This window comes from Oryzias latipes, chromosome 14 (assembly GCF_053564925.1).
Source record: "Oryzias latipes strain Hd-rR chromosome 14, Olatipes_Hd-rR_3.1".
Lineage (NCBI taxonomy): Eukaryota > Metazoa > Chordata > Actinopteri > Beloniformes > Adrianichthyidae > Oryzias > Oryzias latipes.
Window position 1 is genome coordinate 5,431,285 of NC_136250.1, and position 27,310 is coordinate 5,458,594.

The 27,310-nt window shown below is 38.0% G+C and overlaps 1 protein-coding gene across 30 annotated transcripts in view; it reads right to left on the bottom strand.

Annotated features, from left to right (window-relative positions):
- The window catches only part of rapgef6 (Rap guanine nucleotide exchange factor (GEF) 6), a 122,642-nt gene that overhangs the window by 36,338 nt on the left and 58,994 nt on the right, over positions 1 to 27,310 (bottom strand). For all 30 annotated transcript variants that reach the window (XR_013647522.1, XR_013647521.1, XM_078930952.1 and 27 more), the window contains 5 exons: positions 9,951 to 10,082; positions 6,008 to 6,188; positions 4,757 to 4,893; positions 2,582 to 2,740; positions 1,652 to 1,804 (listed from right to left, as the gene is read on the bottom strand). Coding sequence is in view for 28 of the 30 variants with exons in the window: in XM_078930952.1 (XP_078787078.1) it covers positions 1,652 to 1,804; positions 2,582 to 2,740; positions 4,757 to 4,893; positions 6,008 to 6,188; positions 9,951 to 10,082 (762 nt within the window). In the remaining 2 variants the exon portion in view is untranslated. The remainder of the gene's footprint in view (positions 1 to 1,651; positions 1,805 to 2,581; positions 2,741 to 4,756; positions 4,894 to 6,007; positions 6,189 to 9,950; positions 10,083 to 27,310) is intronic.

The following is a 27,310-nucleotide window of genomic DNA, read 5'->3' on the forward strand; positions in this document are numbered from 1 at the left end:
TGTCAAATTGAAATACATAAACTATAAATGTAAAATTTCAATTTTTATGAATGCACCATACGTCGAGCATTGGCATGACATAAACCACCACAGAGTGAATATCAGCACCATCCCCTTTCGTAAAAAAATAAATGTGCCCATCACTTTACATAAACAATAATCATTGACTAATCGATTACTGAAATAATTGTTAGTGACAGCTCTAATATTTTAATCTAGTTTTTATTTTTATTGTCTTTATTATTTGTTTGATACAGTGAACCTGAAATGCAAATCACATTAACAGATATCTAAACCCCAACAAATAATTAAAGATCAAAAATGAAAATTAAAAAAGCTACACAAATACAACATTGCATTTTATAAATGAAAACAAAAAAATCTTTTATAAAAAAAGAAACTATACTAATAAAAAAAAAGAAACAAAATAAAAATAAAACATCTCAGAAAACAAAAGTAACTTCCAGAAATCTAAATGAAATGTTAAAAATACAATGAAACAAAACAAAAAAATGGAAAAAGTATGTACTATTGGACATCACTAATTGGATGATGACATTTGTTCACCTTTTCCACCAGGAATTATTCAGCAGAGTAATATCTTCCTGCAGACAATATTCCTTTGGGTTTCAGACCATAGTCACTGCAAACGCTTAGTGATTTCTCAATTAACTCCTTATCTCAGGTCAGGTAAAACATCCTTTTTTTTTTTTTCAAAACTCAAACATCATCATCCAGTGACGTCTCAGAACACCTACCTTTTCCGCTGTCTTCTTTTGTCTCATTTTTAACATTTGATTACTGGGAATTACTTTTGCTTTCCCAAATGTTTTATTTTTTACATTTAGAGTCTTACAAATGTATTTTAATTTCCAAGATGTGATGTTGTTGTTTTTATTTATTAGGTTTTTTTATTTTTAATTGTTACTGGAATCTTTAATATGTTTTGTGTAGAGTGATTTGTTGATGTGATTTGCACTTCAGGGCCACCGTAGTTTTTATTGCTGAAGTTGCTTGAAATAAATCAATCGATGAACGTTCCACTGCCATCTACATCAAGATGTGTAAACCTGCTAATGCAGTTTAGTAAACTTTTATCCTGGGCCAAAACTCAGAATAACGGCTAACTTTTTAGACGACTTCGGAAAAAAAAACTTCAGAGATTTCTTTAATGCTGAGGACTGTAAGTAATTCACACTTTAAATGTTTTTTACAGACTGATTTCAGAGGAAAAGCTCTTCTTACAAACTCAATAAACTCATAGAGTTAAAGCGTTTCATTTAATTTCTGTTAAGAAACAATGAAAAAAAGGAGAATACTTTTTTTTTCCATTATTTTTTGAAAATACTCTATGTAAATAAATAGAAAAACACATACCCTTTGATTACCATTTTTCTGATTATTTCAAGTATCTTAAATGTATTTCAAGCATAAAAAAATAAAAATTAAATAATAATTACTACAATAATTTATCCAATTAATGCAGAATTTTTTTTTAAGTTCTCTCTTACCTTACTTCTACAAATTCTAATTATTTATTTATTTTTACTCTGCCATTTTTTTTATGGTATTCTCAGTTTTGATTTTTCTTTTATCCTCACTTACAAGACAAAGCAAATAAAGTTAAAAACAAAAGAAAAACGTGTCAAACCTTGATCACGATGTGTCCTTTCCTGGTCCCACTGCGGTCGAGCTCCCGGTGCTCCTTCACCATCACGATCTCCCCCTCCTCCTCCACCTTGTGCGTGTTCTTCTCAACATGGTTGAGGATACGCCAGTAGTCCTCCTTAGCGATGCAGACAAACTGGTCGAGGATGACATGGGGACAGCGGGTGAACTTGTAGTAGAGTAAAATGTTGCTTTGCACCACGGTCGGGTACTGAAGCAACAGCACAGAAGAAGCCAGAGAGCATTTAGCCAGAGTCATGGGAAATAAAATAAAAAAAGGAACGACCAGGAGCAGCTCAAATCTCTGTCCAAAGTGAATAAAGTTAAGTAAACAAGGACCAGTTTAAGAAGACAGAATCATCTGTGCATCTGAGCCAACCCGCAAAAACGTAGCTTCACATTGAATCACGCTGAGCAGAATGTGTTTAGAGGAGATTTTGACAAGTTCTGCAACTTCCTGCACATTTAAGGAAAGGAAATGATGCGCACAACAGAGGAACTGGGCGGTGTGGACAGAAGGACTTTAATTTAATGTTGAGCTTGTTTCCCTTTTCAAATCCCAGCTCCATTTAAAACTGTTTGGTCAAACAACTAAACAACTAGAAGAGAAACCCGCTGGCTCCTTGCCCTGTAGAGAAAACCTACAAGTTTCATCAGGTAAGTGAAACGGTTTTCAGGAAGTCGATATGCTGGTCGACCTTTTATGGTCAAAAGAAGAAATGAAAACAAGACTCAACTTTGACATTTTTAAGACTGGCACACATAAAGCAAAAGTAAGTTGAGCTTAGCATAGCAAAAAAGAAAATGTACACCTTTCACCTCCTTCTCATGAGAGGGAGATCCTCAAAAGTCCTATTTAAGCAGCTGGAAACGGCCTTTTTCCTAACAAATAGGCTCATCCGTTCGGCTTTACCTGGCAGTCATCGCCCTTGGTGCGAACCTCTCCACACATGTATTGTTTTTCCAGCGATGGAGAGATGCCGAAGCTGTTTCCCATGCAGAGAGTTTCTTCTCTTCCATCTGGGTAGCTTATCTCCACGGCTCCATTTAGGATGACACGCCAGTTGTCGAGCTTAAGGACAAACACAAAACAGGACAATAAAAAAACCTTTTTTCAGATTTCCACTGAGGTATAACAGCAACTACTTAAAAAAAAAGTGTCCATCTACATGCCTCCACTGATATACTGTGTAAAATGCTTCATTTGGTTTAATACTGTAGCATTCTGGAAATAAAAGGAGAATATCCTGCTCTTAGATAAGATGCTAAATAGGAAAAAAAATAGCAAATAATTTCTGGTATTGTGTGATAGTGTGATTTTGTATAGCTAACCAGAAACATATAATAAAACGTTGACAATAAAACTGCAAAAAGGAGAAAAAAGTCTGCATATTACTGAGAGACGATTAATCTAGCGGCATATGAAAAAATAAATAAATATTGCTGTATTTTATTTAGCAATATTGGTATCAATTTCTGCCAAAACAATTACTATTTCTAAGCAGTGTTTTATTTTTGCGTTTCTGTCGACCCCCTGACCGCCAGCTGACAGTGCACCACACCAAGCCCCTCTCAGCAGCTCTGCACCTGCTAACGGTTAAATATTTACTTTAGTCAAAAGAATATTAAAGGGTTAAAACAGCAAAGTAATTTGCAGTCATCTATGAGGTAGAAATAGATACTAAAGCTGGAACAGCCTGAGATTCAAACAAAGTCAAATGCTGGCAGTGGTCTATTCATTGCAGGGCGAGAGGATGATGGAGGGAGTACAACCGAGCCCTAAGCACCTTCTGCGGCGAATGTTTCCTCCTCACTGCTTTTCATTCTCCAGATCTTTCTTACTGAGTAAATCAATTAGCCTCTCCTCCAACTGTGTCTGCACCAGTTTAATTCTGTTTGGGCTCCCCCCCTTTTTTTCTTTCCTCAGGACTGATAAATATAAGGGAAGGGAAAGGTAATCGCACAAGCGTTCTTGTAAAAAAAATCCTCTTGAGAGCAGTTTTTTTGTACAGCTTTCCCATATTTCTTAAAGTATAGTATAGTATAGCCTCTGGATTTCCTTGATGAAAAATGCAGCAGCCTCCAGACATGGGTAAACACAAAGTTATTATAAATTCAGCTACAATGAGTCAATAAAGCATCTGCTGTCCCTGGCAGCCCCCTGTTGGATCCAGCACTTGTTTCTTGTGTGTGTTTTTTTTTTACATTTTATTATTTTTCTTTCTCTTTTACTCTCACATTGACAAGTCCTCTGGACTTCTGAAAGGAGCCAAGCGCTGACGTTCACCATGATTCCACAGAGAGACAGCGAAAGGCAGAGCTGCCCATCAATCAACACGACGCAGACAGTCTTTGAGCAGCACACTTCCCATTCATCTGAACCTTCGTGGATGCATTCGCAGTGTCCTCATGCTGATGTGTGTTCTGGTCCTCCTAGGCTAAATGGCGAGTAGTTTTCAGTCATTTATCACCCTGTCAGTTCTGATGGTATTCTTTAAAACAGCTGGGAGAGCGCTCCAGCTTCTCAGGCATGTAATCGTGACTGACAGCTCTGACTGCACACCACACCAGCCTCTGTGTGAAGAAGCTTTGGTTAGACTGGATGACGGAGAGGGTGCGTGCATTTGGAAACAAGTATCATCAAATGCTTGTACAGTACAGACCTAAAGTTTGGACACACCTTCTCATTCAAATGAATGGGAACGTGTGTCCAAACTTTTGGTCTGTAATGTATGTTGTTCAGACGTGTATCTCCTACAGTTGCATCTTTGCAGAACAAAAGACAAACATAATAAACAACCGTTTATTCTAGATCGAGTTAGAGTAAATGTTTTATATATATATATATATATATAGAAGACATTTTTTTTTTATCTTAATGATTCAGTGTAACTGTGTTATTTAACCAGATGTAATAAAACATTATTCATTTTCTAATTACTCTGAAAATGATTCATCAACACAGACAACTTAACAATAGTAGATGTCAAAAAAAATCTATTAAACAAGTCTTCTTTTCAAGTTTTTGTTACTAAAGTTGCTTCTTTTGGCTTAGTTTTCCCCAAATTCTTTGTGTTTTCATCCATACCTCTTGTTTGTCGCGTAGTATGACATGGCCAGCCTGCTCCACCACCTCAAAGACCATGACCTTGCACAGCTCCCTCCGGACAGACATGGTCATGTTGGCAAACGCTGGCAGCTGGTGCATGAACTCCAGCAGTTGTTCTGAACGGAAGAAAACCGGTTACAGAAAGTGAATACAAGGCAAAGAGGAAAAAATAGATTATGAACAAAGAAATGTGCAGCCATTGAAACAACATCAAATAATGGCAGTGGGTTCTTTTTTTAAAAAAAATCTTTAAGGAGTGCACAACAAACTTGCCTGTCCTATTCCTTATTATGTAGCCCTCACTATTTAATCCTGTTGAACTTTTTTTTTACAAAACAAATACACTTTCCTCTGAAATGTTTTTATAAAAACCTTAGATTTTCCTTATTTGGCTTAATACAAAGAAATTGGTAAACAAAGGAGCTTGATGCATGTACAGAGTAAATAAAAAGATGCATAAGTCTTACACTATTTAAAAAAAATTGTGACTGTTCTAAGACCCTGTTTGTAAATGTATTGTTTGTCTTTGTTCTGTGTCAGGTTCTGCTGCTGAAGCCACAGGCTGACCATCTTGTTCTAAACTGCACACCATACTCGTAGTCTGGCCAACATCTTATCCTCTTTCCATTTTTTCCCCTCGATATGTGGACTTTTGATACTTTTCTAAATTTCCCTCTGAATTTTTTTAGATTTTTTTTGCAACATGACAAACTGAATACATTACGTATTCTGACTGCGGTTGTGAATAAAGTGTAAAAACACACAGCAATGAATGCCTGTTATCAACTGAGCCACTTGGTTACACAACCCTCAACACAGAATGTGCTCTGGCAGTTCGAGTGAAGGCCAGGAGAAGGCCAGACTCCAGGCAGGTACTCAGCAGGCCATCTCACAACTTCTCTGAGCTCTCTGATGTGTTTACCTTCTCCTCTAAGACACCACAGGCTCTCACTAATGAGCATGTTTCTCTGGTTGCCTATTACTGAAAGAGCAGCACCGCTTAGACTCCATTTAAAAAAAAAAAAATCACCTGTCTGTTGTTTGCTATAAAAATAATTTAATCTTAACTAAAAATCACAGTATTTATAAATCTGGCAAAACCATATGCATCCCAGAAAAACATTTCATTTGGTTTATTTTTTTCTGGTGAAGACTTTCATTTTTATGTAGTTCTTCTAAATAATGGTTTTAGGGAATGTTCAAAAAGAGCAATAGGAGGATTTTGATCACCAATGTCGTCATCGTGCCGGTCAGCTGGATCTTTTTCCAGACACTCTCTGACGACATCTCGTCCAAGAAGAGCGTCCGAAGCTCTCTCCAGATCTTCATCTTCCTCCTCTTCTTCCTCGCTGTCTACAGCTGCCTCTGGAAGTCCAGACAGATCCACGTCTCCCAGCTCACTTTCCGTGGCCTGAAAAAAAAAGGTAATATTGTCCAATGGTTAAGTCACATTCTCAGAGATGGTACATCAAATGAGAAATTAAGGAGCGCCAAATCTTATTAAAGAAGAGAGCTATTGGCCACAAAAAAGTGAAAACGGTGTTACACAACATATTTTTGCAGCAAAATGCAATTTTATGTCTTTTTTGTTACACTTTATCGACTGAGGATGGATCCAGCATCTATGGCCAATGAGCAACGTACACATAAGCAGCTGTACCTGCGACCCTCAGCGAAACCCCGACACCAAGTCTCAGCCTCAAACACAGAGGCCACCAGCTAAATATTCAAATGCAGCCTCATCGGCTCCTTTCACAACCTGTAGGCAGACAGATGGTTGGCAGAGTGTGAATCGAAAGAGGCGTTTGAGGTCACTTGGGATTTGAACCATCAACCTAGAGGGTGAAAGGGTCTGCTCTCCGTGGGTAGTGCCAGCCCTGCAGTCCATCTGTTGATTTTTGTTGGTTGTTCTGAGTAGGCAGACTTGCACTGATTTTAGCTCCATCTCTACTCTCAAAAACGGAATACACTAAACATTGTGCACAGGTTTTTACCTCTCCAGAGCAGAAGAAACAAGCCCAGAATGCATTACGGGCTACTTAGGGGCATGATGATTAACTCTCAAGAGCCTGGTCCAAGTTCAGTCCCAAAGAAACTCGTGCTTTTAGAAACTCATTCAGACAGACGTTTGAAAAAATACAGAAAAAGGAGCAGCTGCTCAACCCTTAATTTTAGTGATATATTTTCTTTCACTTAATTTGTAAACTGAAGCCAGAAGACAAAACTAAATAAATTAATAGAAATAAATATCCTACTTACTACTAGCAATACAAGTGTTTTCTTTAGAGGACATTTCCCACTCACTGCATGCTACTGAATTAACTCATTTTGGTATCTACAGAGGACATTGGAGGTTCTTTAATACTACCAAATTTGAAGGGGGTGGGGTCTGGAAATATATATATATATATATATATATATATATATATATATATATATATATATATATGTATATACACACACACACACACACACACACAGGCAGGAAAACAGCTGACCTTTGTGACACCATAAATAAATAATCCATCATTTAGAAAAAAAATCTGCACAATGTTTTTTATCTGTTTCTTCAGACTAAAAACGTTAAATATATTGGTGCTGCTGTGTTAATGTTTCAGATCAATTCACATTTAATATTATTTATTGATTGAATTATTTTTCTCTGCATCAAATGGTTCAGTTGGTCAAAATGTTTCTAGTTTAAATAAGGAATGACAGATTCTTTTATTTCAGGCACTTTAAGCTTATTTTCTGTTTTAGACTAGAACAGGGTTTCTGTGGCTAAATAAAGTTAATATTTGTTGAAAGTGGATTTTTATTGCTTTTTTCTTTTGTCAATGTTGAAAGATACAATTTTAAGTATACTGTACTTACACAATTTTTTCAGATACTAACCCAAAAAATGGTCACCACGGCGAGTGTGTGTAGGGGGGGGGGGGGGGGGCATGGGGGGTGGGGGGAGGGGGCGCGAAACATTTTCTTTTGGGGGGGGGGGGGCTTGCGAAAAATAATTGAGAAGCACTGGTCTAAGGAGGGCAGGGATGCCCAGTTTAGTTTAGTCTGTTTAGTTACTTTATTTAGAATTTACCTATTGAATTTTATGACTTCCTGATCCTTATGATTTTATGTTTACTATACAATTACCAGTATGAAGTCCATAGAGACAACTATTGTTGTAAAATTGGGCAACATAAATAAAATTGAATTGAATAGCAAACTTAAAAAAAGAAGAGATTCTCCTAAAACATGCTGGGACTTTTTACTCTAAGAAAATGTTCATTTGTTTATGACAATACCAAGTCAGCAGTCGTTTGTTTGTTCGTTTTGGCACAAGATAGCTAGAGGAAGAGATGCTAGTGGCGGCCCATGCCTTAAAAAAATAAGGGAGTGCATTCTTTAGCAATATCTCTCATACATTTTGTGGGTAGCTGTGTGTAAAGATCACACGAGCTAATAAAATAAACCATTTGCAAGACCCAAAAAGCTAACAATAAAAATTAACATCAAGGGTCAGAAGCATTTGTAACTAAGATCTGCAACCGTAGGTGATGCATAAAAAAGTGATGCAGAAATGAAGCCAAACATCTCAGTACAGCAATAAATCAATGTGTTAAATATGAGTGACATAAAACTTAAGGAGACGTAGAAGCAAAAATTCCTAAAGATAAAACAACTGTGATTAGAAATGGAAGGTGTTTTTTTTTTGTTTTGAGATTCCATTAGGAGAGGAATGTCTCCAGCCAAAGTGAAATGTCTTGGTCTCTAGAGGAAGCACATAAAAAGACTTCCTGTTAGCAGCCAGCTGTTGTACAGAATTAGGGTTACAGATAGTTATATAAAAAACAACGGGCATTAATGAATTGAGGTTGATCATGCATCAATGCTACAGATTTACATCATTTTTTTTTAAACACAGGGATATTAACTGCCCATCATTCAGTGATCCATGAATATGGACTTCCAACAACTAGATTAACCTTTTGTTTCTCCAATTATAAAAGTCATTTTAGAAGCCTTTGTTTTATTACATTGACATATAAATGTCAGCTGACAGTGTTTAATCCTGCAGAAAGAAACACCTCAATCAAGATTAGGACTTTTTTTCTATAGCAAACCCCACTATACTTTCAACATACAACCTCAAGATCAACACTGTGGTACAATTCTGATGTGGTGTTCAGAAAAATCATTATTTTCAGGGATGCAAATTACAAGAGTTCAATTATTTTCAAACAATCGTTGGCTGATTCTGATAGCCTTTGTTTTTCGATTTTGAAAATACAACACCAAGTCACGTTAGGGACGATATTAACTTGTAATAAGGGAGTTGAGTAAACGTTTTGCTTGAAACTGCTGGAAAAAAGGATAAGAAACAATTTTACAATTTTAAAACAGAATCAATGGACTTGCAGTGATTGCAACAAAGCAGAAAAAGTTTGTATATTTCTAGTAGTGAAATGACGAGAACTAGTGCTGACTTTTACGTTTTTAATCAAATATTACTAATAATGCACCAACATCAAAGAGCATGTCTTTCTTTTTCATAAATTGTTTTAAGCTATTTAAATATGAGCACTTGGCTACAGTACATTCTTTGTATTATTAGAAATTTGAATGTAAAATCTTTTGTCACTTTCTCTTGAGTTCGCACTGAAATAGGTCAAGATTCAAAACTAAAATATTTTAAATCATATGATTTCATATTTATACTTCTTCTATACCTTACTGTTTTCTGCTTGGAAAGAGAATCAAAAACCAGTAAAAACTGTCCAAAAACCCAGCTTCTATGATGCCATGTAGTTCCCTATACCTGTAGCACAGGTATATGAGAAATCTAGAAAGGTTAACCTCATAGTCATGACCTTTAATACACAGCGGGCGGCGTACTGGCGGACGAGCCACCAGGATGGATCATAATTAGGCAGAAGAGAAGGATTATAGGAAGGTTGAGTGACAAGTGATAGGCAAGAAATACAGAAAATCAAAAGCAGGAAAATATATATGCAATGGTCTTTTAATGATTAACGGGAACATTTTTGTTTTAAATCTTTTTTTTAAAGTAGCTGAATTGATTTCAAGAAAACAAATATTTAACTTCACACAAGTGCAGAAAAAAATTACTGCATTAGTTTGTGTATTCCAATAAAAAGTCAAAACATTTACAAAGACCCACCTGATAAATATCTGATAGACTGCTGCTCCCTGAATCACTGGCGATGCTGCATCCTGATTGGCTGGGAGGCATGTGCATTGCCTGCTGGTGGGCGTGGTCTGTCAGGTGCATCTTACTGAGGTCAGCAGGAAGCTGTTCAGACAGGAAGCAGAGATTAGAGCATGAGAACCAAAATGATCAAAGCAAAAAAAGGTTGCACTTTCTCGCACTCACGATGAACAAAGGAAAACAAAACAGTGACACTCATTGATATTTTCTCCAGAAAAATATATCGGATATGCTGAAAATAAAATCAAGAAGTAATAAACTGTTGTGGCTTGTGTTGGCTGAAGATCCTGGAGGCCAATGACACGGTAAACTAACTCTGATGTGCTAGAAAAATTAAATGGAGTTTCAATGTCAGGATTTTTCATGCAGGATTCACCCAAACATGCTCTGTCGAGGAGAAAAACAGATCATTCAACCACTTAAATAACAAACAACTGATGTGTCAATATTCAACTGCAACAGACAGAGCTTCCAATAAACGTTGCAGATCTTTGTAACGATAAGGAAACGTTAGGATCTGACTCCCATTTATTAAACATTAATGCAGAAAAATCAAAAACAGAAAGAAAAAACTGACAATCTTCCTAAATCGAGGGACTACAGATGATTATGAGGTGCTTTTGAAAGGAAAAAAAAGGTTTTGCATTGCAAATATTGGTCATTCAGTTGCTACACCTGAGATTAGCAGAGACAATGCAGAGAGCCCCAATAGTGATCAGTATCAGCAGATTTACACAGAAAAATAGTCAACTACTCCATAAATCCACAAGTATACACCCTCAACTATACAAAACAAAAAATATATCAACAAAAAATGTATACACAATTAGACGCAATGATAACTAACATGTATTACTTTTTATTGTAAAAGGTATAAGTGACAGTTGCTGCTGAACATGAAAAATGACATGAATTTATATGAGTACATAACCGATTAATCAACACTCCCTTCTTTTTTTAACTAACAGAAAAATCTAAACATCAACCGTTTAATTAAGAGTTATATTAATTATTAATAAGTGCACAGAGAAGCGAAGAAATTAATATAATATTTTTATTTTGACAAAATGTTTAGAAGCCACCGCTTAGTGTAAGTTTTGGTCTAAAATTACTTCATTATCTTTTATTTTACTTTTTTAGAGGCATATTTAGGTATAAAGAACAGCCGTCTCTGCTCAGACAAAAACCTGCCGACCTTTTAAATCTGACGTCTTACCAGCTGGGATTGGGGCAGAGTCAGGGTGAGGGACGATGTCCTCCTACCACACCAAGAAAACCTACAACATGCCTCTTCCATCGCCACATCAGACATCCTTGTCCCTCCTGGACTCAAATCGCTGCTAAGCAAAGCAGCGACAAACCTAAATGCAGGCTAAATGAAGCTGCGAGGAACGGCGGTGCCAACATGCAATATTAAAGACGTTGAGTCTGGGGATGCTGCCCCCTTACTACTCTGTCCTAATAGGCCTGTTGTGTTGCACAACTTCATTAACATTAAAGGTGCTCTACCTTTGATTCTATGGAGAAAGAGCACAAAAAGAGGTGGAGTTTAAAAGCCATAACTTGACCTGTTAGGTAAAGTAACTGGGTCGTCACTTTGTTGTTTAGCTTAAATAATAAGTACTAGTATTCTGATTTACACAATGCCACCTGAAAAAGAAGACACTTGCAAAAAAAGAAGTGCGAAATTCTAATATTAAGATTTAATTATTGACCAAATGAGCTTTTAAGAAAATTTCCTATTAAGCCCATCCATGAAACGTCATGTACAGTTTTACATAACTCATACTCACAATGCAATCTTAAAACATCAGCTTTATAAATAAAGTCCATTCGGATACGCAAACATCTTCCCTCTCTGAGCCCTGCTTCCGTCTTTAACCCAACATGCCTCATTAAAAGTTCACTGCGTTTCTTGGTCAATGAGAAAGGACAGGAGGGAGGACAGTGAGCGATTGCTAATGTCATCAGTGTTAAAAACATATTGATTTGTAAATGATGGAGTACTCATGAGTGCTCTCACGCTTATTTACATTCATACACGGAGGCACACATGCCCAACAACATCACACCGAGAGGAAAATTAGTAACACAAAGAAAGGACCAACAACAACACAAGGTTAAAGGCACACTTTTTAACTACAAAAGGATAGATTTTAGAGGTAAAAGGGACAATAGAAGAGAAAAATGTTGTACTTTGTTCTATTAACTGACTAAAACATTTGCATCTTAGATTAAGCTAAAATTACAACATTGTTGATGTTTTCAGAAAGAATTCAAGTCCAGTCTGAAACAAAAGTTTGGTGAAAAAAGTAACAGGCTGATGAGATGAGGTTCCTCAGTATAATATGGTTCAACATTCTTGGTCTAGCTTTTTTCCCCGGCACACTGCCTTCTGCGTACTGATTGGCTGTAGACCACTGTCCATCAATCTTCTCTGCACCGTCTCTCCTGTACAAATGTGTTCAGTTTTAGAAAACTTCTTCAAACCCATTTTTAATAGTCAGATTTTTGACGCAGCACGAGACTCTGCTCTGTTTGTGTTTCACTGCTTTATTGTTTTGCTTTGCTTTTATTTTTACATTTTTAAGTCATTTATTCATACTTTTGATCTTTAATTGTTTTAACTTTTTAGCCGTTGTTTTCATTGTTTTCGAACTCTAAATGTACAGTGCCTTGTTTGATTGTGGCCATTTTAAGGCGCCATAGAAATCCATAGAACTTAAACTTGCCAAATTTACAAAAATCTATTTGCAAGCAGATCGTTAGTTTCATTCTAGACGTATTTTTCTACAAAGGTTTGAACTTGGGTGTTTAAACAAGAGATAAAAAGTGTCTGCTTTGCTGATTTCACCTATAGCGGGTCATTTTTAGAATCTAAATCCTGCGATAAACAAGGGATGGCTGTACTGTATTGCCAAAACACAAAACCAGGATTCTGGATCAACAAAGTCAATCCAAACTCTTTGTCTCGTTTTTAAAGTGTGTCACCAAACCTTTTAGAAGCTAAATAGAGCAACTGATGCTGCTATGACCCACCAAATGGATAGGTTACAATTTAAAAGCCAAAAAAAAATAATTAAAAAAATCCCTTCACACCATCTTTTAGATTAAGATTGACTTTCCACTAAACTAAAGGGAATAATTGACATTGCAATGGTTAGATGCCTTGTTTGTTGGCTGGGTGATTCTTTGGTCTACCAAAAGAAGCTTATCCTCCTTTGTTTCCTGGCTTAAACTGGATTCCTGAAAGAGGATAAAGATCAGTTCAGGAATCCATCTGTGAAAGTTAACAGAGAAAACAGGAGGGGAAACGTGTTAAAGGCTCCCCACCACTGGCTTTAACAGTCTTACCCAAAGTGACATAGCATTACAGAGAAAGCCAGTAAAATATAAAGATGTCAATTCATGCCTTATACATGAAGGACATGTATTCGGACATGAGACATGAAATAAACATGTACAAAAATCAATTAGCTGCAGGTTCAAGTGCAAGTGTTAGGATTGAACAGAGGGAGCGAGCTCCTGCACTTGGACCAGAGAATGATGGATGGAGGGAAGGTGGGGGGGAGGAAGGGAGGCCTTGTGGCTCCTGTTCACGCCACACACTTAATCCAGCCCTAATCCCCCTCTTTCCCTCTCCCAGCAGGCCAAACCAGGGGGTGGAGGTGAAGGGGTTCTCCCATTCTCCTCATGCATTAAGGATGAGAGTTAGGAGATTAAATATAAATGCTGAAGCTTCCTTCGACTGTACATTTCTATCATGTCAAGGAGGCAGCACAATTATAGGGGTTCCGAGGCTGAAACACATCATTTTAGAGGTGTAAGAAAGATTTCATGTACGTAAGCCGAAAAGGCAGAAGAAGTGGAGAATCAATGAAGACGTCCTGGAGGTGTCCAAATTCAGGCTGGCTTTGTTTAGCTGCTCAAATGACTAGTTTAGGGAGATGATTTTAGGATTTTTCTACAGGTAGCTTAAATAATGTGCATAAATTGAGCTATGTAGCTGATGAAAAGAAAAATATGTGCACATTAATCTAAATGGCAATATAAAAAAACACAAATGAAAGCACAGATCAGCATTTATCTTAATGCAGTTCTTACCTAAAATAAATTAAAGTCCCACTGCGATCATCTTTGGATTCCCAGTGGTCTTTTAATTATGATTGTGCTGTTCAGTGTCGTTTTCTAGGACACATTTTCTGCAGACTGGCAATACTTCGTTAGAAATTCACCTCTGAGTTGTGGGCGGGACTGTTGGTGTGGAGTGAGCCTTCCCTAATTTCCCATGATCTCTTAGTTTAAACTCTCCCCTGTCCCTCACGCTACCAACCTAATATTATGGGTGCAACAAAAATGGCAAGCAATATTGGAGCTATCCAGATGTACAGTTTTGAGTCAGACGCTGTTATGCCCCTTTTTGTGTCTAGGGGTATCTAGAGGACCCCAGCAGGGTCTTTAAGGTTAGTTTGAGCAATATTTTAGAACCCTCCTTTTTATGGAAAATGCATTGCTATTCCAAAAACAACATTTATCCGTTCTGTCTGATGATAAAATGGATATTTAAGTCAAATCCTGTGGAAAACACTTGCTTCACTCTCATTTATAGAGCAGAGTCGCACAATGCTTCTGGGAATCTGAATAAAATGAAGATAATAAAAACGTGATATTGCAAAAGTATGCAGTATTGGTTTTACTCAAAAGTGGATGCAAAAAGTAAAAAGTAAAAAAGATACGTTTGTAAGTGTGGTTATAATAGCACTCTGAACATTTAAAAGTCTGATTTTTGCCACAAAGTTCTAAATTACTGAATTTAGAGAAAACTTTGTTGGGAAACTTTTGTTTTTCCTTTCTTCAAATGATGAAATATAATAAATAGTTGATTTCAAGTTAGTTTTGATGAGGAGAATGAAGTAAAATCAAAAACCATGAAAACACCAAGATCAAGAGAAGAGATGACAGATTTAAAATGGAACAAAAATATAAACAACAGGCATATTCCCTTATCAGAACAAAATGATAAGGGAAATGAATAATGAATGCTAAAAAACAATATGATGGATAATAAATGGCTCAGCAGAGTAATTAAAAAAGGATGTGGATGAGGAATCCAGGCGAGGGTTGTGATTAAAGCCTGTAAACAAACAATAGCAAACAAAGCCCAATGAATATTTAAAGACAAGTATGCTGTCTAAAAACAACATGATGATAGAGAGGAATTGTGCATATTTCAGACGGGCTCAGCGGGGAAACTGCACTTTTATGTTTAGTGAAAGTTGAGAGAGAAAAAATTAAAGTCAAACCACTTATTGGTTAATTTGACAAGACAGCGGCTCAAAAATGCTGATGGCTTCAAGAAAAAAGCATAATTCACAGTAAGAATATAGAACAAACCGGTTACTAAAAAAAGCTTGAAAAATAACTAGAATTGTTCCAAGATGACAGCAGGAGATCGATATGGTCAATTCAACCCTAACCTGAGAGAGGTTAGGAAAGCAGAGGTTTATCACTGCTTTGTTGAGAATTTCACCTATCTCATATTTAAAAAAAAAACTCAGGATGGGGGTAGATCAAGGGTCACAGAAAGGGGACCTGATACTAGCAAAGCTGGCCTGTAGATGTCAGCAGTGACAAACTGCCTTGACATGAGCCATCCCATATCAGGGAAGACAGATTCCATCATAGAATCCCAGGTTTCTATCCTTAAATGAACTAATCTATAAGTGTGATAGCATAAAAAATCATGACAAAACTCAGAGAAAATTTTAAGGTAGGAGTTTTTACTTTTTTTTTTAATAGAAGATAATTTGTTTTACTGCTAAGGAGTCAATCCACTTTTAAACAGAGAGAACACAAAGTAACCCCCCTCCCATCTCAAAAGCCATCAGTAAGTTGATTTTGTTCGCAAAGTGTGCTACCACACCAGAAACCACATCCCAGCAGCAGTCGAGCACCTCGGCACAAAAACAAGGGTGCTACTGTCACGCAGCACACAGGATCTGCTTTTTCTTTGACATAGCCTGTAACCTACTGCCTCAGTTTGATTACCTACGGGTTTTCGGATTTCTCTGCTCTATTTCTTTGCAGCATCTCTTCCGGCCCATCTCGGCTCCCTTTCGTTGTAATTAACTCCGTCTTGTGTCTCCCTTCAACGAGTCAACCGCCACAGCTCTTTTCCCCCAGTCCCCGACTCCTGCCGTCAGTTTTTCATTTGGCAATCCCCCCTTTGGCCTGTTTTCATTAACTGTTACCCCCTCTCCCCTTTAATTCAGGAGAAGACTGTCAAATCTGCATCAAATTGACGCAGAATAAGACAAAGACAAAATATGCTAGGGGACTTTTCAAGCTAGGGAACACTGGGTGGACAGTGGCACACTACACTCCAGACTTAACCCTGTAGGATCACGAAAAGATTTATTTAATGCTGATTCATGTTTTCAAGCAGTTAGCAAGAAACCAGCACCTGCTGACATAAATTCACCCAGGTCATATTGAAAACTCCACATGAGAAACTAACTTTACCACATTACAGCCACCTGAATCCACCATCTAAGGAATAGATTTGATGCTATTTAACTGGCTTCTCTCACATTTCCAGACATAATAGAACAGACAGAAACATAAAGAGAAAACACAACAGACGCACCTGGAGTTTAAGTCGGCCTAAACAAAGGATCTAAAGTAGTTTATATGTATGCAATATTGAGAAGTCTCCAGGTAGAATAGAATAGAATTTGAAATAGAATTTGACAGAGTGGGGTGGAATATGGATGAAGTGAAAATGTGGGAACAGATGAAGATAAAAAGCATCTACAGTTCTCCAAAGACAGCAATTCTGTCTCAGTCCACACTGCCATAACTCTGCCAATGTGACTGCGTGCCCCCAAAACTGGAGCATGGGGAGATGTTACGAATTGAAACTTTAATTGGAGGTGACAACTGAGAAAGTCAGACATTTGAGAGGAAGAGACAGAGCGTGTCTGGAGTTAGCAGGAGACCACATGTGCAAACACACAAAAACACAAGCACCTTCCTCTGCTCAGACATTTTCCTGAGATTCAGACGGTGAGGTGGCTCCTCAGCACAACACACATCAATCCAGATCATCCAGAACACATTCATCTTGATTCTCATATTCTATTCTTCCACAACGAGAAGACGACATCCTCAGTGCTTGATCACTAAGTGAGGAGACTCTCCTAATTTGTTTAATAAATCAGTTCAGGTGTTTCTATTTGTTCACGCACGAGGGGAACAGATTATTAATCTGAACTAATTCAGAAATTGTGGAAGTGTTTCATAGAATCAGTGGTAAAAACAGAAAAAGGAATAAATTCAACAGGCGTTACAACTTGAAAGAGAAGGATCCTTAAAAACAGATAAATATCTTTTCATTCAAATGAGATGTGTATTTTATTGCTGCAACAACAGCAATAAAATACACATCTCATTTCAATGAGATGTGTATTTTATTGTTGGGGGGCAACAACAATTTCCCCCCAACAAAATGAATTCTGCCTGGCAACAAGTTGCTCAATTAAACTTTAGTGAAATTCTGTTTTATCTTAGTTAAAGAACAGTGATATGGCAGCCAATTGGTAGAAAGGCAAAAAGTTCAGCATTTATTGGTCTCTGGCCTGGACACACCGGCTGGCGACTTTCTCCAGCAGATCAACAGCCATTAGTTGGCAGTCTCAGCAGGATGCTGTGCCAGTGTTGTGACAGACGGGATGCTGGAGAGCATCAACCCTGCCAAAGGCCTGTGACTTTTGCCCCAATTGTCTGATCTTGGAACAAAATTTAAAAGGACTGGAACAGAAAAATAAAGCAAACACAAGCAGCATTTTGTCCTCATTTCATATTTGGAAAACTGTCTGTAGTTACAGTACATGAAAAATCTAAACAAGATGAATTTTCAGCTTTACCGTGTTGAACTGGTTTAACTCAGTTATGTCAACACAGCTTTCCCTGGTTTAGTTTCCTGTTGGCTTACATTGTGGATAATATTACTGGCTCATATCGGCACCCCTGCAGTCTACGTTTTTTTCACTGGATCACTAATCCACAGATAAATACAGAATTTAAGTAGACGCTCCTTCCAGGTGGCATCTGCGTGTGTTATTGGCAGCAGACAGTCATTATTACTCAGACGTGTTGTTGTTTCTGAAGAAGATGAAATCTGTCACAGCCCGTCTAAGGCTTCCCACGCAGCAGCAGTCTGCGCTTAAAAAAAACAAACGGCAGTGGGAAGGGTTGAATTATCAAATATGTTTAAATTGAATTTTTCCCTTATAGGCAAAATGAATCATTGCAGGTTGAGACAAATCGATAAAGCAAGACCTGAAAACCGTATTTCTGTGATATACTGATCAAAACGTTTAAACAGACCTGTTCATAAAACCTCAGCAAATGCATAAACCTAAGGTTGAAATAGACAAAACACGTCCTTCAATTATATTGATATATATAAATTATATTTTGAATACAGCAGAAAAATTACATCACAAAGCTTTGGTAAATTGTTGCTCCTGGAATGTTTGCCTACAAATCTCTGTTTTCTTTGTACTATTAGCATGTGTGCGTCTCAGGAAGCTGCAAGGCGTCGCCATCTCCGCCTCTGAGGAAGGTGGGCCAGGGCCAGGCCTGCCGGATACAGGAGAGCAGGAAAAGCAGCCGGCTCTGATACCAACACAAACACATGTGCAAATACATACAACACTGTAGCTCGCAGCCCCCACCTCTCTGCTAACAGATGCTTCCTGCCCTGAAGCTCGGTCTACAGTGCTCCACACATACAAGCACACATGAGCAGCGTCTTCCTGCTTCCCCTGTAGGTAGACTCAGGGGCTGGTTGCAGGGGCATCAACACCCTCAGGTTCTCATGCGGTGTTTTTTGTTAACGGTGGTTTTGGTCTCACCGTATCAGCCAACTGACAGACAGGCTTCACAGTTATTTTGGCAACACAGTACAGCGGGACAGGAAATTAACTAAAAAGAAAAAGCCATAAGAGTCCGACTGATGTGGGTTTTCTCCTAAACACGACACTACAGATTTCAAAAGCAAGTCTGTAAATCTGGAATAGAAAAAGTCTTATTATTATTTTTAGGGCAAAATGTTATCCAAAAATGATATAAACCACCCTGCCAACATATTAAAGTTACTAATTTAATTAGGTTAAATTAATATGGAAAATCAATCATCTATTGGATAGAAATATTCAAGTATTTGTATTTTTTAATAGCTTGTTGCCAAAAAAGAAAAAAAACGAATTTGGTTAAATGCAAAAATATCTATAAAAAACCTTTGATTTTCATTTTTGAAGGCCCAATCCAATCATCTTTTAATCTATTTTCAAAGGTCTTTTAATTATGATTAAGCTGGATACATCACAAACAGCCTCCCTTTCAAATGTCACTTTTTTCCTCTGTTCCTGAATCCCAATGACTTGAATAAAGAAATACTTAGAAATGCTACTCTGAGCCTAAGTTTCTTAATCGATTTTATTTATTTATTTAAACATGAGGATAAGCCACTTGAGATGCAACATCTTGTTTTCAAGAGGGTCCTTTGTCTTAAGATCTAAATGTCCTCCATCATGAGAAAAACACCACAAGAACGTGTTGAAAAAAAAAACACCAAAAACAAAATTTCCATTGGAGTGGGTCTTTAAATTGCACCTAGGACAACATTTTGATAGGAATATCACATTTTTTTCACACCACTATCCCACTACCCATTACATTTCCATACCATCCCCCTCTCTACCTTTTTTACAAATTGAAAAAGAGCACAGAGCAATTACCCACCCACCCCACTATGTATTTATAAATGTCCTTGAAAATTGTCCAGTAAAGCCTCTCTGGATGTGAAGCCAGAAGAGGGGAAGTGGATCAATAGCAGTGAGATAATGGGAGCGAGTCAAATTGAGGGAGTAGGGCCCCTGAGTGGCTGAAATATCAGTACTTTGATGTACTATGAGGGTAAAGTGGGGGGTTGGGGATGGTACTTCCTGACTGACGCCCCTCCAGTAGGTGGGGTCTGAATATAAATTGGTGGCGAGAAGCATATATTTTCATCTGCATGTGTTGCCTGTGCTTTGATTTGGAACAGGAGTGTGTGTGCAGTGAAGAGGAAGAGGCCACCAAGTTCAAGTGTTACATTGGGGGATGAAAGTGTGTGTGGACTTTGAATGATTGTATTTGAATACAGGAGCTTCCGTTTCATCACACTTATGAGATGTTGAGTGGGTTTCTCACTCTATTTATACAGAAAACAGAATTTCACAATGCTATTGACATTTGGAGCTCCAATTCCTTTCCCAAGGTTTATTTTTTTATTTTTTTATACTTTAAAAACTAACTCTGATGAAAATTGTGTTTTTTCTTTGGTGTTTTTAACATTTTCTTGTGGCATTTTCCTGAGGATAGAGAACATTTGTAAAGACAATTAAGCTCAAAATTTGATTTTTAATATTTCTTTTTTCAAATTGTTGCAAATCACATGAAGAAAAAGCTGATTAAAACAGCATATTTGCATATTCCACAATGACACTGTTTTTATTTTTTATTTTGTCAAAAAAACGGTATAAAAATAATTAAACTGGGAATGCTTTTAAAAGCGATGATCTGAGTGGGTTTTTAATAGTTTTAAGAAATTGTATGGAGATAATGTAAATTTAGTTCAGGTTATATAGTTGCAGGACTATGTTTCAAGACTGCAGATCACATTAAAAATCTTGATTAAAATCCACATGAATAATGTATATAAGCCAATAGATAACAAGAGCTCAGATTGGTCAAAATCGATATGCAGCTATTTTCTTACTCATTCTACATGACAAGGAATAAAAATACACGTGATCCAACAGCTAAAGCGAACCGTTTTGTACTGAACCAGAACCTTCAAAATTATGACAAACAGGCTTCAATGTTTGTGAAAAAATATCATTTCAGTGACAAATCAAACAAATATGCCAAGTCCTGTTCTAAAATAAATAATACAACTTGGGTTTTTCTCTAAATAAAAATGCTCAATAACTGAACACATCAATATTTGCACTCATATGTTATGTACTGCAATAGATACACTGTTCACACCAAAAACTAAGAGTAAGAGGTAACAGAAATGTGAGAGTGAGGGTCTGTGTTTATTAGAAAGATAAAGCAGTAATATATGGCTGATGGGAGACGAGTAGGGCATGGCCTGGCTAAATGCAATCCATATCGATCTTTATCACCCCCACTTCCTGTGCATATGATATGCTGGACCTCTCTCAGCGTGCTAAAAGAGCCGATTCTCTCCCTCCCTTCCCTCTGTTGCTTCTGCACAAGTTCACTCAGCCTGTGCTTTTATCTGCATGCCATACATCCACTCTACAACACTTTAGGCTCAAAGGCTGCGGTGCATTATAATCTAGTTCACTTAGCTCGCCTCAACAACCGAGGTCAGAATAAATCAGTCAGGGTCAATGTGAAGAGTTGGTGGCATTTAACCTCACCTGGCAAAAGACTTCCTCTCAGAGCATCAAAATGTTTCTGTGAACACGTTAGTGTATCAAGGGAGCCACAGAACAATGACTCAATGATTACTTTGAGGTGCCTGCAATTTCTCCACAATCATTTTGTGAGGGAAAAGTGTTTTGTTTTATTTTATTGCCGACTTGTTGGATGTAGCCTCTTTAATAAAGTGAGAATATAAACAGCAGAGATTTATTTCAGTACTACAAGACAGATAAATCGTTATCCCACAAGCAAAACCACACTGGTTTCTACCCTTTTTTTTTATTACCCCCATAAATGTATACAGAGGCCAAATAGAATATTGCTTTTTTATTTTGAACTGTAATAAATATTGTCATGGCGGCTGATAACCTTGGCCTTCAAAATAGTTGTTCCAGAAGCTCAAACTTTACTCTTAGTGAACTTTAGCTCTAAAAAATAAAATCCTATTCAAAATTGTTTCTTTAAAATTCTCATAATTTTGGGTTTTAATGTTATTATTTTGGGGAAGATATTTGCCTAAGTTTGAATAAAATGAAATGTCTTGCTGTTAAACTGAAGATAACATTTTTAAATATTACCAAAACGTTTTTTTTAAAAAACGTTTCTCTTGTCTTTAAAGGTGGCAATTCATTTGATCCGCCTACACTCCTTCAATTGGTAAAATTGTTTTTTGTAAGCACAAGCCGTTAGAAGTTTTAGACACTTTGTTTGTCTGGCTTTTCAATCTATGTGACCCATCATTCCTACTGGGTCCAGCCCTGTGATAAATCCCCCATTCATGTCAGGCTTTCCCTTTTAAATCCACATCACTATTCAATGGAAAAAGCATCTGGACAAACTGAGAATGCCAATGTCCCGCATGAGCAAATTGCTGAGAACAGCGAAGCAAAATGTAAGCCTGACACTGGACCATGATGCACTATGCCAGGGATGACCATGATGCACTATGCCAGGGATGACCATGATGCACTATGCCATGGATGACCATGATCCGCTATGCCAGGGATGACCATGATGCACTATACCAGGGATGACCATGATGTACTATACCAGGGATGACCATGATCCACCTTGCCAGGGATGACCATGATGCACTATACCAGGGATGGCCATGATGTACTATACCAGGGATGACGATGATCCACCTTGCCAGGGATGACCATGATGCACTATGCCAGGGATGACCATGATGCACTATACCAGGGATGACCATGATGCACTTTGCCAGGGATGACTAGATGCACTATGCCAGGTAGGGCAGCAAGATATGAGGAAAACTTGCGATATGCGATATTAGTGATCAATATTGCGATAACGATAAATTTGCGGTAAATAAACAAATAGAAAAATAAACAAAAACATCATTCCCATTTCATTGCAACAGTTTAAAAATTATACTCCAAATGACCTTTCATCGACATGGGGGACAAACGTCAGGGTGGCTAACCCTGGTCCTCAAGAGCCTCAACCCTGTCTGTTTTCCAATTCTCCCTAGACTGCTCGATAATGATAACCAAAATCAGGTGTGTTCAGTCAATCAGGATGTGAAATCACTTGAGTCAGCCAATCAACAGCAAGCTGGTTAAGGAGACCTGGAAAACAGGCAGGGTTGAGGCTCTTCAGGACCAGGGTTAACATAATAGGCCTCCATCTCATTGGTCAACAATGGGAAGGCGTCCATCTGATTGGTCAAAGCATAAAGGAATTTATTTGATTCGTTAAATGCTTCAAGCTGCTAGAAGATTGTTTTAACACATTTTGGGTTTGCGATTTATTGCGATATTCGTCGTCTTTTGCGATATGCATATTGCAGAGCTGGATATTGCGATAACGATAAATTTGCGGTATATTGTGCAGGCCTGATGCCAGGGATGACCATGATCCACCTTGCCAGGGATGACCATGATGCACTATACCAGGGATGACCATGATGCACTATGCCAGGGATGACCATGATGCACTATGCTAGGGATGACCATGATGCACTATGCCAGGGATGACCATGATCCACCTTGCCAGGGATGACCATGATGCACTATACCAGGGATGACCATGATGCACTATGCCAGGGATGACCATGATGCACTATGCCAGGGATGACCATGATGCACTATGCCAGGGATGACCATGATGTACTATACCAAGGATGACCATGATGTACTATGCCAGGGATGACCATGATGCACTATGCCAGGGATGACCATGATGCACTATGCCAGGGATGACCATGATGCACTATGCCAGGGATGACCATGATGCACTATGCCAGGGATGACCATGATGCACTTTGCCAGGGATGACCATGATGCACTATGCCAGGGATGACCATGATGCACTATACCAGGGATGACCGTGATCCACCTTGCCAGGGATGACCGTGATGCACCATGCCAGGGATGACCATGATGCACTATGCTAGGGATGACTATGATGCACTATGCCAGGGATGACCATGATGCACTATGCCAGGGATGACCATGATGCACTATGCCAGGGATGACCATGATGCACTATAACAAGGATGACCATGATGCACTATGCCAGGGATGACCATGATGCACTATAACAAGGATGACCATGATGCACTATGCCAGGGATGACCATGATGCACTATAACAAGGATGACCATGATGCACTTTGCCAGGGATGACCATGATGCACTTTAACAAGGATGACCATGATGCACTATGCCAGGGATGACCATGATGCACTATGCCAGGGATGACCATGATGCACTTTGCCAGGGATGACCATGATGCACTATGCCAGGGATGACCATGATGCACTATGCCAGGGATGACCATGATGCACTATGCCAGGGATGACCATGATGCACTATGCCAGGGATGACCATGATGCACTATGCCAGGGATGACCATGATGCACTATACCAGGGATGACCATGATGCACTATGCCAGGGATGACCATGATGCACTATGCCAGGGATGTCTCCAGCTAGAAGGTTAGATGGTTACCCAAAGGCATCTTTTGTTAATTGTCCGGAATAACTTTTCCTAAATTAGGAAGCAAAAACTGTTAAATATTTCCCATACATGTATGTTCTACTTAAGGTATTTTTATGAATCATAAGGCCAAGCTGAGGACTAATGCAAAATCAGGTCTTTTCCAGTAATTTAGGCTCCCTGTTCTTTACATTTTTTTAAGTAAAAAATAAAATCTGCCCCAAAACAAAACATATTTAAAGGGAGTCTGTGCACTTTGGTTTTGGACACATTGAGCAAAATAAGAAGTGTGATTTATAAGACAGCCAGGAGCAGATAAGTGAGGATAAAGCCCACCAGGGAAACAACAGAAGCCGAAGCAGCAACGTCAGACGGTCAACAAAAGACTCCATTATTAATGTTTGAATAATAGATAGGGATGGAGAGATGGAAAGGTAGACAGAAGAAGAGCTGAACAACTAACAGACAATGAAGGGGTGGCTGACAGGAAATAGTATGGAAAAGAAGGGTACAAGCAGAAGTAATAAAACGTACAACGATAAAGATGAAGAGGAAGAAAAACCATAACAAAGGCTCAAGAGTAAAAGCCGATCACCAGCAAGAAAAGCTGTAACATTTTGACATGTCCTTATGCTGCAGGGTGATGTCTGCTGTGATGAACAGGATAGGATTTAAAGGGACAGTTCACAGCAAACAATTCAAAAAAATAGAAAAAGGTAAACACGACGATTAAAGATTATTTTGAGAAATAAACCGACCAAGGAAGGCAGCTTTTTTAAAATCCTGGGTTGTTTAGGAGAAAAAAAAATGCTTGTAGGCCTCAAAAGAGAAACTTTTCTGGCCTCACAGAGCAGCTTCCCTGCCCTACATTTTACTGCCTGTCATCTGACGCCAAATTTCCAGCCATCAGCCCAGCCAATATTTCAATAACTATCCTCTGCTGTGAGAAACTGGAGCATGCTAGTATGGTGTGGCAAGTATGACCCTTGACAGCAAAACAAAAGGCGTGTTTTCCAGAATAGTTTAGTCTGACATGATAGTAAAATAAGACGGAGAGGCAATGCAAGCTTAAAAAGCAATGTGAAAAAAAGAATTCATCAATTGTTTCTTAGGGGGAGCGTCAGTATGTGGATCAGATGTGTAATTGTGGTGTACAGGAAAGCTACAAAGTTCACTGTTGATTTTAAAAGACCCTATTTTTAGATGTCTATGTCTTAGGTTTAACACAGGGTTACATCTGCAACTAGAAACGCCCGGTTAATGCGAATACCAGGTGCAGAGACATGTTAATTTCCATTAACAACAAAAAAACATTGGAATATGGACATGGCCTCAGACATCCACACTGTTTTTCTCTGAAGTCTTCTGCTGTATGATTGCATTGCTCAATCTGTTCAGTGCAAAGCTGCAGGCACCTGAACATGAAATCTGAAATTATCTGTCGTCATTCCAAGAAAATAGCAAATATACTCTTCTTTGGTCATTCTTAGAAGTTTCAACGTATCTTTCTATTGTTTTACTATTTTGTCTTCGAATTACTACATCCCAAAATATGTTTTTGTGTTTTATTGATTTCAAGCATGGTTTGGGTGGTGTTGTTTTTTTTGTCTTTGCAGACTGCCCTTCAAATTTATTTAACTTGCTGCAAGTGTTTGAAATTGCAACTGCACATTTAGAAAAAGCAGAAATTGCCTCATGGGAGCAAAAGCGGAAACATAATTAACCTTTAAAAAGGTGAGTCTGTAGGATTTATCCTTAGAGAAACTTTGGCAGCAGGAGGAGGATACGATTAAAGCGGGGAAAACGGCGCATTTAAGAAATGGCTCTGTCCTGTGCATCATCTTTGAACATCTTGTTTCTCTGTGCCTCTTTATCTCAGGAGAACCAATTACAACTTTGCCCGTTGGTAACACACATGCATTCAAATCAACAAACACACAAAAGTCTCTGAGGCTTTCCAAGCGCAGACAGATGCTCCCAGACTGACAGACATCCACGGATGTATGGGAAACTCATTTTGCCAGAAGAGGCACAGCAGAACTGCACAGCCTGGATTGCTGCTGTGATGCTGATCGTTTTTGACAATTTCCCTTTTTTTGTTTTTTAAAATAGAACATCAAATTAAAAAACCTCTAAAGCACACTAGCTCGTAGACTGAAGCCGCCCGCCTTCGTCATCGCAAAGTTCACCAGAGCCTTCCACTGCAAACTATTTTGGGACACTGAAACTAGGTCATCAAACTGTTAATTATAAACACAGCTTAATTATTAACAGTTTGGTGCTGAGGACTGTAAGACAACAGGCAAGTTAGAGATTAAATGGATGCATTTAGGTAAAGAAAATCGATTTAAAAAAAAGTCTCAAAGATTCATTACTTCATCCACAGTTTTTAGAAAAATAAAAAAATATTTAATAAAAATATTATAAATAATGTATAGCAAAAAAAACAAAATCAAATGAGGTAGGGGCTTGCAACTTGCACAATTAACTCAATGAAGTTGTAAATATAAATATATATATATATATATATATATATATATATATATATATGTTTTTCAATTTCTTCTTGCTATCCTTAATTTCAAGTTTTTTAGAATATAAAAAAAGAAAATCAAATGTCTTCATTTTAAACCAGTTACTGACCTTTGTTTAAATTTAATGATTGCAAAAAGAGCCATTATGCAAGTGTCTCTAAGAAGATAAGATGCATATCTGCAAAATGCAAATAATTTAGACTAATTTGAATTCATTACTGAATAGTTCTCTAACACATCGTCAGACACAAATATACACAGAGGCGGTGGCATCATAAGCTAGAGGCGCTGGCCAAAAAGGGATTACGACAT